At 39.9% G+C, this 13,142-nt stretch overlaps 1 protein-coding gene across 1 annotated transcript; it reads left to right on the top strand.

Annotated features, from left to right (window-relative positions):
* Window positions 1-1,083: 1,083 nt before the first annotated feature.
* Window positions 1,084-3,035, top strand: RMI1 (RecQ mediated genome instability 1; the record flags this gene model as incomplete). Its single annotated transcript, XM_084237792.1, has 1 exon — window positions 1,084-3,035. The coding sequence occupies exon 1, from the start codon at window positions 1,158-1,160 to the stop codon at window positions 3,033-3,035; it is 1,878 nt and encodes a 625-aa protein (XP_084093918.1). The 5' UTR covers window positions 1,084-1,157.
* Between the last annotated feature and the right edge of the window lie 10,107 nt (window positions 3,036-13,142).

Raw genomic sequence — 13,142 nt, forward strand, 5'->3', positions numbered from 1 at the left:
TGTGTGAGAGGATTCACCAAAGACAGAATGGGCGGACTGACTGAAATAACACTGCTGAGGGGAGCAACGGGGCAGGTCAGCAGAGGTCTGCTACACCATGTGGGTCACCTCCCTGTCTGGGGATCGAACTCCTACTGCAGTGGCTGCAGATAGATAGTGCTGCATCTTAACCCCTTGTGTCACCAGGGAGGCCCCAAGTGGCATGTTTTCTTAGGAACATATTAAAACTTTTTATAAATTTTAGCTCCTAAGTATCTTCATCAGTGAAAGGTAATGATACACTTTTGTGAATATAGGGTTAGAGTTAGTGATTGCCATTAGTGTTTTGCCATACTGAGAAAATCAGAAGTATATTTACCTGTAGGACTTGGTTTTTGTTTTTTTTTTTAAAAGATTTATTTTATTTATGCATGCAAGAACCAGGGTACAGGCCAGAGGTGGGGGCGGTGAGGATTCACCAGAGACAGAGTAGGTAGCAGAACAGGCAGAGTGATTGAAATACACTGCTGAGGGGAGCAGTGGGCGAGTCAGGAGAGGTCTGCTGCGCCATGTGGGTTTCTCCCTGGCCGGCCTGGGGATTGAACTCATGCTGCAGTGGCTGCGGATTGCTTCATAGGTTGCGTCTTAATCCCTTGCGCCACCAGGCAGGCCCTGTGGGACTTGCTGAGCAGTCCTTGCTGTTGAGAATTAGTCAAATTTTTTTTAAAGATATTTATTTTATTTATACAAGCACTGGGTACAGTCAGAAGTGTGGGAGGGTGAGAGAATTCACCCAAGCCAGAGCAGAGAGCAGAACAGGCAGACTGATGAAGTACACTGCTGAGGGGAGCAGCGGGCTGCAGGAGAGGTCTACGTACCATGTGGGACCCTCGCCTGGCAGCCGGGGATTGAACCGGCGCTGCAGAGGCTGCGGGCAGCTTCGTAGCCCAGCACTCAACCGCTGTGCCACCGTGGAGGCCCTGATTTTGGTAGTATTTGAATTTTGGCTACATGGAAAGTCAATGAACTTTAAGATGCTGAAAAGAAAAAAAAATCTAAAGGGTTCGATTATGCCTGTGTGTGCATTGTAGAGAATTACAAAAACTATATTTAAGTGTACTGATTTCTTGTTTTGTTTTGTTTTCAGGTAATAGATGCGTAGTATTTACTAAAAAGAAATGAGTATAACTAGTATTGCATTAAGAGTTGAGACGTGGCTTTTAGCTACATGGCATGTGAAAGTTCCTCTAACGTGGCTGGAAGCTTGTATTAACTGGATCCAAGAAGAAAATGATAATATACATATGAATCAGGCACAAATGAATAAACAAGTGTTTGAGCAATGGCTCCTTACTGATCTAAGAGATTTGGAGTATCCTCTTTTACCTGATGGCATTTTGGAAGTTCCAAAAGGAGAACTGAATGGTTTTTTTGCACTGCAGATTAATTCACTGGTCGATGTAAGTCAACCTGCATATTCCCAGATACAAAAGTTGAGAGGAAAGAATACAACGAATGACCTAATTACAGCTGATATACAAGTAACCCCAAAACCTTGGGAAGCAAAACCTTCACGAATGTTGATGTTACAGCTAACTGATGGAATTGTACAAATGCAGGGAATGGAATATCAGTCTATTCCAGCTCTTCATTGTAATCTTCCTCCAGGTACAAAAATTTTGATTTATGGAAATATTTCTTTCCGACTTGGTGTTCTCTTACTGAAACCAGAAAATGTGAAGGTATTGGGAGGAGAAGTAGATGCTCTTTTAGAGGACTATGCCCAAGAAAAAATACTTGCAAGATTAATTGGGGAGCCTGATCCCATAGTTTCAGTCATACCAAGTATTTCTAACCAAAGCATCTCCAGAAATGCAGATGTTCTAGATCCTGCGTTGGGGCCTTCTGATGAAGAACTCTTGGCAAGTCTTGAAGAAAATGATGAGCTTGCAGCAAATAATGATGCCTCTTTGGAAAGATACTGCAGCATAGGTAGTGCCTCAAATACTGTTCCCCCAAAAGAGTCAGGTGTTGAGCGAGGATTTGTTATTTCTCCAATACCAAAGAAGAAACTACCAAATCAGTGTATGCAGTTCACTGATGGGGAATTAGATGACTTTTCACTGGAAGAGGCCTTGCTTTTAGAAGAAACTGTTCAGAAAGAACAAATGGAGACCAAAGAATTGCAGCCTTTGACTTTAAACAGAAACACAGATGCAAATATAGAGAGATTTTCATGTAAACCTAATACTCTGAATAATGTTTCTTTGTTTTGCAAAAATGGAAGTGATAATGGGAAGGAGAAAATATTATCTGAACAAATGTCTCATGAAGACAACTCTTTTAGTTGTCCAACTGCTGGAGACCAAAACAGTGTTTTTTCACTTCATAATGTGCCTCCATCTTATGATTTTATAAACAAAGATAAGAACTCAGAGATAGATAATAAAATAAAACAAGCCATCAACATTTCAGATGGACAGTCCTTAAAAAATGAAAGACTAAATAGAGAGTTGATCAATTATGTTCCAAAAAGCAGTTTACAAGTTTCTAATGAAACTGATCCCAATTTACAGACTTGTTCTTTAAGATCATCAGAGAATAGCACTAATCATTCTATCGCCATGGATTTATATTCTCCACCGTTTACGTATTTGTCTGTTTTAATAGCTAACAAGCCAAAAGAAGTTACAACGGTGAAAGTCAAAGCTTTCATTGTAACCTTAACTGGAAATCTCTCAAGTTCTGGTGGCATTTGGAGTATAACAGCAAAAATTTCTGATGGTACTGCATATCTAGATGTAGATTTTGTAGATGAAATACTTACTAGTCTGATAGGGTTTTCAGTATCAGAAATGAAACAGTTAAAAAAGAACCCTCTTCAATACCAGAAGTTTCTGGAGGGTTTGCAGAAATGTCAAAGAGATCTAATAGATTTGTGCTGTCTAATGACTATTTCATTCAATCCCTCCTTGTCTAAAGCAATGGTATTGGCATTACAGGATGTGAATGCGGAACACCTTGAGAATCTGAAGAAGAGATTGAATAGTTTATAAAAACTGTAAGAAAACAAAACAGGAAACATTTAGAACTAAATTTGTTATTTTGTTTTTGAAACTTTGTAATTGGGGAAAGGGAGGTTTTATAACTTTTAGTTTAAAAAGTTTACTTGTGTTTGTGTATTTAGATTTTTTTAAACAAATTAACTTTGGTAGTACCTGTTGCAAGAAAGAATTTGGTGAGCCACTATTACTGAGAAATTCGTTCACCTCTTGTCATTCACATTAAATAATTGCTAAAGCATTATATTGGTGTTTACTGATGGATCATGTGAGTCATTGTTGGAATGTTAATAATTATTAATGTATTCAGGTGCAGATTGCTTTGCTGGTTTTTATTTTGCTGATTGTAAATATTTGCCTAATGCATTTAAGGCAGATATTCTATTACCTAGATACCATTTCAGAGATTGTATTGAGTGGTTAAAAACCTTATTTTTCAAGGATAATTTATTTTAAATGGCATATTTAAAACATTAAACTCTAGTAAATATTTCATTTGGGCGGGTTAAAAATAGGTATTTATCCCTGTCTTTAGGTATTATATCCCTTTCTGAGCTAGCTACATATAAACCCACTTAGTTTTGTTGGAAATGCTGATTTTATTTTTTTAAGGAAGACTGCCACTTTTCCACTTTGTATTAAGAAGCTATGATTGAGAGGTAAAATTATTTTCATTAAATTTTATATTTAAGAAACCTAAATTGAAGTAGTCTTAAATTTAAAAATATTAAATAATAAAATGAAGTCATTTTTGTGTCTTACTTTAGTTAAAATAGGAAAATATCTAGAAGATAATTACATATATTAAAATGATATCATTGGGCCTCCCCGGTGGCGCAGCGGTTGAGCGCTGGGTTGTGAAGCTGCCCGCGGCCTCTGCGGCGCCGGTTCGATCCCCGGCTGCTCCCCGGCCACCGGAGGAGGGTCCCGCATGGCGCGCAGACCCCTCCTGCTGCCTGCTGCTCCCCTCAGCAGTGTACTTCGGTCCTTCTGCCTGCTCTGCTCCCCGCTCTGGCTCTGGCTCTGGTGAATTCTCTCACCCTCCCGCGCTTCTGACTATACCCAGTGCATGTATAAACAAACAAACAAACAAATAAATAAATACATGCCTCTTAAAAAAAAAAAAAATGATATCATTGAAAAATATTTTTAAAATCTTTTGCCATTGTTCTTTGATGGGTGATAATAATCAAAGTTCAAGTTACAAAGTGAATTTTGCTGATACATACTCTTTAATTGTAACCTCTTCAATGTAGTTGCCTAGCTTTTTACTGCCAGATATATAAATGAGATACTACCTTTTATTGTCTGTCTTTGAAATGTTTGGGTGCTGTACTCTATTAATTTTTTTTTTTTAATAGAGGCATGTTTTTATTTATTTATTTGTTTGTTTTGTTTATACAAGCACTGGGTACAGTCAGAAGCGCGGGAGGGTGAGAGAATTCACCAGAGCCAGAGCGGGGAGCAGAGCAGGCAGAAGGACCGAAGTACACTGCTGAGGGAAGCAGCGGGCGGCAGGAGAGGTCTGCGCGCCATGTGGGACCCTCCTCTGGTGGCCGGGGAGCAGCCGGGGATCGAACCGGCGCCGCAGAGGGCGTGGGCAGCTTCGCAACCCAGCGCTCAACCGCTGCGCCACTGGGGAGGCCCGCTGTACTCTATTAGTAGTGCTTGAAAGCTGGGATTAAATTTCATTTTCTTGTCATAGTCATTAGCTAAAGACAAGATATATGACTTTACAGATATAATGCATTCTTTATCTTGGTGCTTTGGTTGTGACTCTGGTCTTCCCTGGCCTAGATTATTCTAACTGGTCTTTGCCTTATTTTGTCCTCAAATCTTTTTCATAATTTATCTGCATTTTCTTTCTAGAATGGATTTCATCTTGTTTCTCATCATTAACCTTAATTATCAACCTCCTCCTAATTACTTACAGGATGAAGTATAAACTCTTTATCTAGTTAGGTCTTTTGTAATCTGTCTCTTCCCTTCCTTTTTATCCTCATTTTGCCATTTTCCCTATCTGCCTAGTGTGCCTGTAAATTTTAGTCACTGGAAATTGTCGGTTTTTTCCTGAGAATTTGTAGCTCTAGGTCTCTTATGTGAGACTGGGCAGACACTTTTACCTTATTTTCCAACTGAGAATTTAATATAAAAAAGAGTGATCCTACAGGCAACCAGCAGAAAGAAATGGAAAAGAATAATCACTTATGTTGGGAGTGACTCTGCTTTCATAGTGTGCATATTCTTTACTACTTCTTTACCCTGATCCAGCACTGCTTGTGACTGGGAAGGGTAAGTCTATCCAATTCTGGAGTTAGAAGGCACTGTGTGGAGCACTTAGACATGTTTAGGTTTAAAAATGCCATGTGTTCCGCTCTCGGGAGAAAAAGAAGAGATTGAAAGTTTTAATAGGGAGTTGGGAATTAAACTAAGAGAATATGATGGATGAAATTTAAGAATTTAGTGAGTAAGTTTAACACCAGAAGAAACAGGCCTAAAGGAAGAAATTTGGTGAGAAAAGAATGATGCATAGAAGAATAGGAATGAATCAGAAAACAATGTAATATAGAGAAGGGCTAACATTAATACACCTGTAGTTGCAGAAAGAGAAGAAATAGAAAATACTTGGAGTGAATGCTTAAAAATTTCCTAAAACTTGGGAAAATTATCAAGTAACAGTTTTCAAACCCCTTATAATTTATTTAGGCATATAAAAACTGGGGTGTAGGCCAGAGGTGCAGAGGGTGAGAGAATTCACCAGAGACAGTGGGGAGCAGAACAGACAGATCTAATGAAATACACGGCTAAGGGAAGCAGTGAGTGAGAGAGGAGAGGTCTGTTGTGCCATGTGTGGGTTAGCTCCCTGGTTGGGGCTCAAACTCAGAAATGATAGCTCTGAGACTTAACTCCTATGGCACCAGGGAGGCCCCCACAAGTAAAATATATTTAGAGAAAATCATACCTATGCAAATATTACCAATATTATTGAAAATTTTTTAGAAAGGGTCTAGAGTGGTGAGAAAAATGTCACATCACTTCAAAAATTTTTTCATGAAGTGGCACAATAAAGCAGTGAAAGAAGGTAAAGGAATCTTCAAAGTGATAGGAAAACAAATAACTGCAACTGTAAACTATAATGAGATACTCCCTAACCACTAGGTTATTAGTAATAATTAGAAAAATATTAGAAAAAGTGACAGTTGGTGAGGATGTGGAGAAATTGGAACCCTCATGTTGCTGAGGTGATTGTAAGATGGTGCAGCCACTTTGTGAAGTAGTCCTCAAAAAGTTAACATGGAGTTACCGTATAATTCAGTAATTATGTTCTTACCCAAGAGAATTGAGAGCATATGCTTACACAAAGACTTGTTCATGGCAGAATTTATTCATAATAACCAAAAGTGGAAACAACCTAAAATTCCATGAACTGATAAATGGACAACATGTGGTACATACATACAATGGAATATTATTCATGCACAAAAAGGAATGAAGTACATGCACACTGCATGAATCTTGAAAAACATTATAAATTCAAAGACACCACAGAAGACCACATAGTGTTTGATCCCCCTTATGTGAAATAACCATCATAGTTAAATGTATGGCAACAGGAGTTCGTTTTTACCAGGGACTATAGTTACTGCTAATGGGTTTGTGGTTTCTTTTGGGGATGATTTAAATTTTCTGGAATTGATTGTGGTAATGGTTGCACAGCTTTATGAATATACTAAGAACCATTCAGTTGCACACTTTAAAAGGGTGGATTTTATGGTGTATAAAACACAAAAATAGGGCCTTCCCTGGTGGCGCAGCGGTTGGGCGCTGGGCTGCAAAGCTGCCCGCAGCCTCTGCAGCGCCAGTTCAATCCCCAGCCGCCAGCGAGGGTCCCACATGGCATGACAGACCTCTCCTGCCGCGCCCACTGCTCCCCTCAGCAGTGTGTTTCCTCAGTCTGCCTGTTCTGTTCCCTGCTCTGGCTCTGGTGAATTCTCTCACCCTCTCTCGCTTCTGACTGTACCCAGTGCTTGTATAAATAAATCAATCTTTAAAAAATAAAACACAAAAATAAATCCATTATTTAAGTTTCCCACATTTCGAGGCCTACTCCAGAATTCACTCCTGAATTCTTTCAAGCATTAAGAATAATGTCACTACATAAATTCTTCCAGAGACTGGACAAGAGACCATTTCCATACTGTTAGGCTGACACAACTTTGAACATGCATTGGAAATTGAAAGAATTCCACATCAATCTTTTCATGAATAGAATAACAAAATATAAATTCATCCTTAACACAATATTGGCAACTTAAATTTGAAAATATAAAAGAATATATCAATGTTATAGGGCAGGGAGAGGGACACCCCAGACCCCGCAAACCTGCCTGCTCTAAATGGGTTCTGCCATCCGCCACATCAACACAAAACATATGAGACTTTAATGGGAAGGAACTTTAATACAATTAGGAAACAATACAGGAAAGGCAAAGAATATACTTTCTAAATCAAGTACCCAAAGTTACCCGTCCCCTCGTGGGTAAAAGTCCACCCAAGCAGGATTGGCCCAGAGCAAGGCCCCAAAGCCTGCCATCTTCCAGTGGGGACCCACAGAAAAGGATCAGGAACAACCAGACAAGTATGGAAGGAAAAGAGCAAAATCAAAATCAAGACAAAAACCGCCATTGTCACCTCCCCATGGGTCTCTTAGCCCACATCTGTTTCAACCAGCCCACGATCAAAAGGCAAGCGCAGTTTCTTCATGTGTCTCTTGGCTCCATGTGCTTCCACCAGGTCTCCTGGCTCTACATCCTGCTTCCTTCCTTCCTCCATCCCTTCTATAGCTTCTTCTCTCCCTGCTCAGCTCCACCCTCCTTTTGGGTGGGGCGGGAAACCTGGAACCTCCCCCTTTCCTGGGGACCACCCTGTTACAATAACACAAGTTTATTTCAAGGAGAATTTAATCAATCATATAAATAACATTAAAAGATAAAAACTGTAAGACCATTCCAATACACACAAAAAATAACTTGATAAAATTTATAAAAAGAACCTTACCAAATAGAATAAGAGGGAGCATTTTTACTCCAATAAAGAGTACATAAGGGGGCCTCCCCGGTGGCGCAGCGGTTGAGCGCTAGGTTGCAAAGCTGCCTGTAGCCTCTGCAGCGCGGGTTCATCCCAGGCTGCTGCCCCGTCACGCCCGCTGCTCCCCTCAGCAGTGTACTTCAGTCCCTCTGCCTGCTCTGCTCCCCGCTCTGGCTCTGGTAAGTTCTCTCACCCTCCCGCGCTTCTGACTGTACCCAGTGCTTGTATAAATAAATAAATAACTCTTAAAAAAAAAAAGTTTTTTTAAAAAAAAAGAGTACATAAAATCTACAGCAGACATCACACTTGAAATTGGTGATAAACCAGGTAATAAAAAACAAAAGCAAATGTCGGGGAGGAAGAAATAGCCTTATTATTTGCCTATGTAGAAACTCCCAAGTCTGTGAACTATGAGAAGTAATAAGTATGATCGGCAGGGTTCCTGAATATGGGATAATATAAAAAAATTCAGTTGTGGGCCTCCCCGGTGGCACAGCGGGTTGCGAAACTGCCCGCAGCCTCTGCGGCGCCAGTTCGATCCCCGGCTGCTCCCCGGCCACCAGAGCAGGGTCCCACATGGCGCGCAGACCTCTCCTGCCGCCGCTGCTCCCCTCAGCAGTGTACTTCGGTCCTTCTGCCTGTTCTGCTCCCCGCCCTGGCTCTGGTGAATTCTCTCACCCTCCAGCGCTTCTGACTGTACCCAGTGCATGTAAAAACAAACAAACAAATAAAAATACACGCCTCTTTAAAAAAAAAAATTCAGTTGTGTTTTATATACCAGCAACAGACAAAATGAAAAGTGAAACAACTATTTACAATTGCATAAGAATATCAGATACCACTTTTATTTTTATTGTAATGTATTTGATATTGTATAAATTTAAGGTGTACATGTTAATATATTTATATATTGTAATATGATTCCACTGTAGGCACTTCTGTCATATTAGGCAATTGTCCTTTTTAAAGAGTAGTTGGAATAATTTAGTTCTAAGCTTGTAGTAAATTTGATTATTATGATACAATATTGTCTGGTGATGTCACCTCACTTGTAAGAATGGCTATTACCCAAATGACAATAAATGACAAATTTGGGAGAGTATGTGAAGAGCAGGTAATTTTTGTACTTTGTTGTTAGGAATTTGTACATTGGTGTAGCCACTATGGAAAGCAGTATGGAGATTCCTTAGGAAATTAAAAGTAGAAATTATTTTGCGCCAGTTATCCCACTTCTGGGTATATACCTGTAGAATGCAAACTTGAAACCATATGTGCCTCCTCAATGATCAAGAGTTGGTAACAACTTAAGTGCTCACTGACAGAAAACAATGGGATAAAGATGTATACATACACAGTAGAATACGCAGTGATAAAAAGTGAAATCCTGCTATTTGTAACAATATGATAGGACCTTGAGGGCATTATGCTTCCTGTAAGTTGGATGGAGAAAGACAAATACTCTGTGAGTTTACTCATAGGATATATAGAGAAAACAAATGAATGAGCTAAATAAAAATAAACTTTTTAAATTTTTAAGACCCATAAATGGTTATTAGAAGGGAAGGGGAGTGGGGGTGAGTAAATTGGGTCAAAGGGGTCAGTTGCATGGTGAGGGATAGAATTGGACTTTAATTCATGAACTTCATATAGTACAGATAGATACTGATTTTAATGACACCTGAAACTTTGTTACAATGCGATGTTTCAATTAGAAAACATGTTTATTTGTTATATTTTCTCATTAAAACATTTTATGGGTGATTGTGAAAAAATTGATAAGGAAATGCAAACTTTATAGCTATATCACCCTGAATTATTTAGCATGTATTTCCTATGTTTATAAATGTACATAGTCATCAAAATAAGGAAATAAAATTGTTAAATTACTACTATCTCAGACTTCATTCCACTTTTGCCAGGAGTTTGGGTAATTTTTTTTTTTTAAACAGCAAAATGACTCTTCACTAGTTAAGCCTCAAATGAGACAGAAGTCCTGGCCAGCACCTTGATTGTAGCCTTATGAGCCTAAGCATAGGATACCTTCCTTTAATTTGTGTCTGACTCCTTACCCACAGAAACTTTGAGGTAATATATATATTTTTTTAGATTTATTTATGCATACAGGAACTGGGGTACAGGCCAGAGGTGTCGGGGGTGAGAGGATTCACCAGAGACAGAGTGGGGAACAGAACAGGCAGACTGACTGAAATACACTGCTGAGGGGAGTAGCAGGCGAGACAGGCGAGGTCTGCTTGCCATGTGAGTCACCTCCCTGGCTGGGGATTGAACTCCTATTGTAGTAGCTGTGGATTGCTTCATAGTGCTGTCTTAACCCCTTGCACCACCAGGGAGGGCCAAGGTAATATTGTTTCTAACACACTAAGTTTGTATTAATTTGTACAGGGCAGTAGGAAATGAATTGTCCCCTTTGCCATCTACTTTCAGTTAGGTTATTCCTGTCTTGTCCTCTCTTGCTCTGGTGTGTTAGCAGCTTCCTGTCGGTCATCTCTGGGTTTCTCCCAGATTCCCTCTTAGGCTTTTGGGTATTTTCATCTCCTGTGTAGCTAGTTCTCCACATTAAATCTCTACTTGTCATGAAGTTCTGCATTCTTGACCAGTTCTGACCAATACATGTGTTAAGAACAGTTATTATTTCTTCTCACAATTAAAATGTTTTTAAAGGGGAGAGGTGAAGGATAGCTACTAAGTAAACAAACTATGTATATATGCCAGTGGTTTGATAAAAGACAACATTATTTATTGCCTCTTTAACATAACTCCAATAAAGTCACTTCTCTCCATCAACATCTTTGATCAAAGATGCTCAGGTAATACCTTTTCTAACAGATTTTCCATTCTACTGGCTCCTTGCCATTGTTTATCAGCCAGCATGTTCGTACCAAGTAGCACTGAAGTAGTGGGAGAGAGAGACACTGACCTTTAAATGTTCTGTGTTGGATATGCTGCAGCAGTTAATTCTGAGTTGTTGACATAAACCTGACTTCTGTGTTATATAGGTTCACTTGCCCGTAGTTTGCAGTAGCTCCCCTGCTTACACTTCATAGCAAGGTAACTGCATGTAAGTGGGGATGGGGAAAATTGTATTTCCTCTCCACAAGGTGTATCTTTAACAACTTATGAGGACAGAATTTGCATGTATGTGGACAATTGATGTGCATTGCTATCAGCTATCTACAACTCAGAGTTGCAAAATCTCCATAGGGTCAGAATCAGATAACCAAGAGGGGGACTCTCAAAACAAGACAGTTTTCTATTGTACAGAATTTCTCCTATATCTTTAATTTGCCTTTAACTTCTTATCCTTCTTGGGCATTAGAAAACTCAATCACAAAAAATTGGGTTCTCATTTCTCAAATTCATATGAATTTTCCAGAGAGTTTTAGAAAGTGATGAACTTTTGGTGAGGCCTCTCCCCTCCCGATTGCCCATTCCCTAGTCCACACTATATATATTTAAAGATTTATTTATTTATTTATACAAGAACTGGGTACGGTCAGAAGGGCGGGAGGTGAGAGAATTCACCAGAGCCAGAGCGGGGAGCAGAACAGGCAAAAGGACCGAAGTACACTGCTGAGGGGAGCAGCGGGCGGCAGGAGAGGTCTGCGCGCCATGCGGGACTCTCCACCGATGGCAGGGGAGCAACCGGGCTTATATTCCAGTTCTTGTATAAATAAATAAATCTTAAAAAAGAAGAACTGGGGTACAGGCCAGAGGCGCGGGAGGGTGAGAGAATTCACCAGAGACAGAGTGGAGAGCAGAACAGACAGACAACCGAAGACACTGCTGAGGGGAGCAGCGGGTGAGACAGAGAGGTCTGCCGCGTCATGTGGGTATCTCCCTGGCTGGCCGGGCAATTGAACCCATGCTGCAGAGGCTGCGGACAGCTTCAAAGCGCTTTGCTCAACCCGCTGCACCACTGGGGAGGCCACCTCCATTATTCTTTTTTGTCAGAATTGCTTTAGCTATTTGGGATAGGAGGAGATCATCCATAGAGAATAAGAAGATAGAATAGAAGTGGATTTTACATTTATAGGACAGTTTTATAAAGTTTATAATTAGGAATGTGGAAGGGTTTTGTTAATTTACTACAACACGTTGTTGGCAGCATCATGATGTAATGGAAAGAATAGTAACTTTGGAGCCAGAGAGACTGAGTTTTGGACTTTATAGCTATAAAGTCCCGACTTTATACCTTTTTAGCAGTTTTCTACATTGATCTTTCTCAATTTCTTCATAGTAAAATAGGGACAACAACACATATTTAGGTAGTTATGCAGTGATAGGTCAGTTAATTTCAGTTCCAACAAACTTTCATTAATCTCCTATTGTGTGCCAGATACTCCCATTATATATTTATCCTCAAGGAGTCTGAAGTCCTTGAGGAGGGAATTAATTTCCCCTTCATTCTCTTTTGAAACCAAAAAAGTCAACTTTTATGGAATTGTGAGAGGGCTTGCTAACTGCTTTCCTGACTGTGTGCTTTTACATACTAGATCAGATCTTGCTGGCAGGTGTTATTTTGGTCTGCCGAGACTTAGCTACTGATGCAGACTGAGCCACTTCTCCAAGAGAGCGCTGCTGTTCTGACCCCTTGCCCTCTGGCAATGGACTTGGCAGAGGAACACTTTGAGGCTTTCAGTCATGAGGCATGTGTGGTTTAGTCTACTGACCCCTTCAGTGGTGACTCAGCCTTTCTCTTTCTTATCTCTGTAATAAGCTCCATGAGTATTTTTAAAAATCTTGGGTTGTTGTTAGTAGCTGAATATAGAGTTGTTTAGCTTTCAAATAGCCTTTCCAAGGCAAATGGTCCCAGACCTGGGACCTGGGAACAACTGATCACAATCATGAGCAGTAATGCTGTTCGACCATTTATAATCTCCGTTACTTGTAGAGAGAATAAATACAGTCATGTGTCCTTGATTCAGGAGATTGGAATTAATTGATATGATTGGATTTGGGTGGCGAGTCTAGAGAAGCAAATTAAATTTTAAC

The sequence above is a fragment of the Talpa europaea genome (genome assembly GCF_964194135.1).
Source record: "Talpa europaea genome assembly, chromosome: 7".
Classification (NCBI taxonomy): Eukaryota; Metazoa; Chordata; class Mammalia; order Eulipotyphla; family Talpidae; genus Talpa; species Talpa europaea.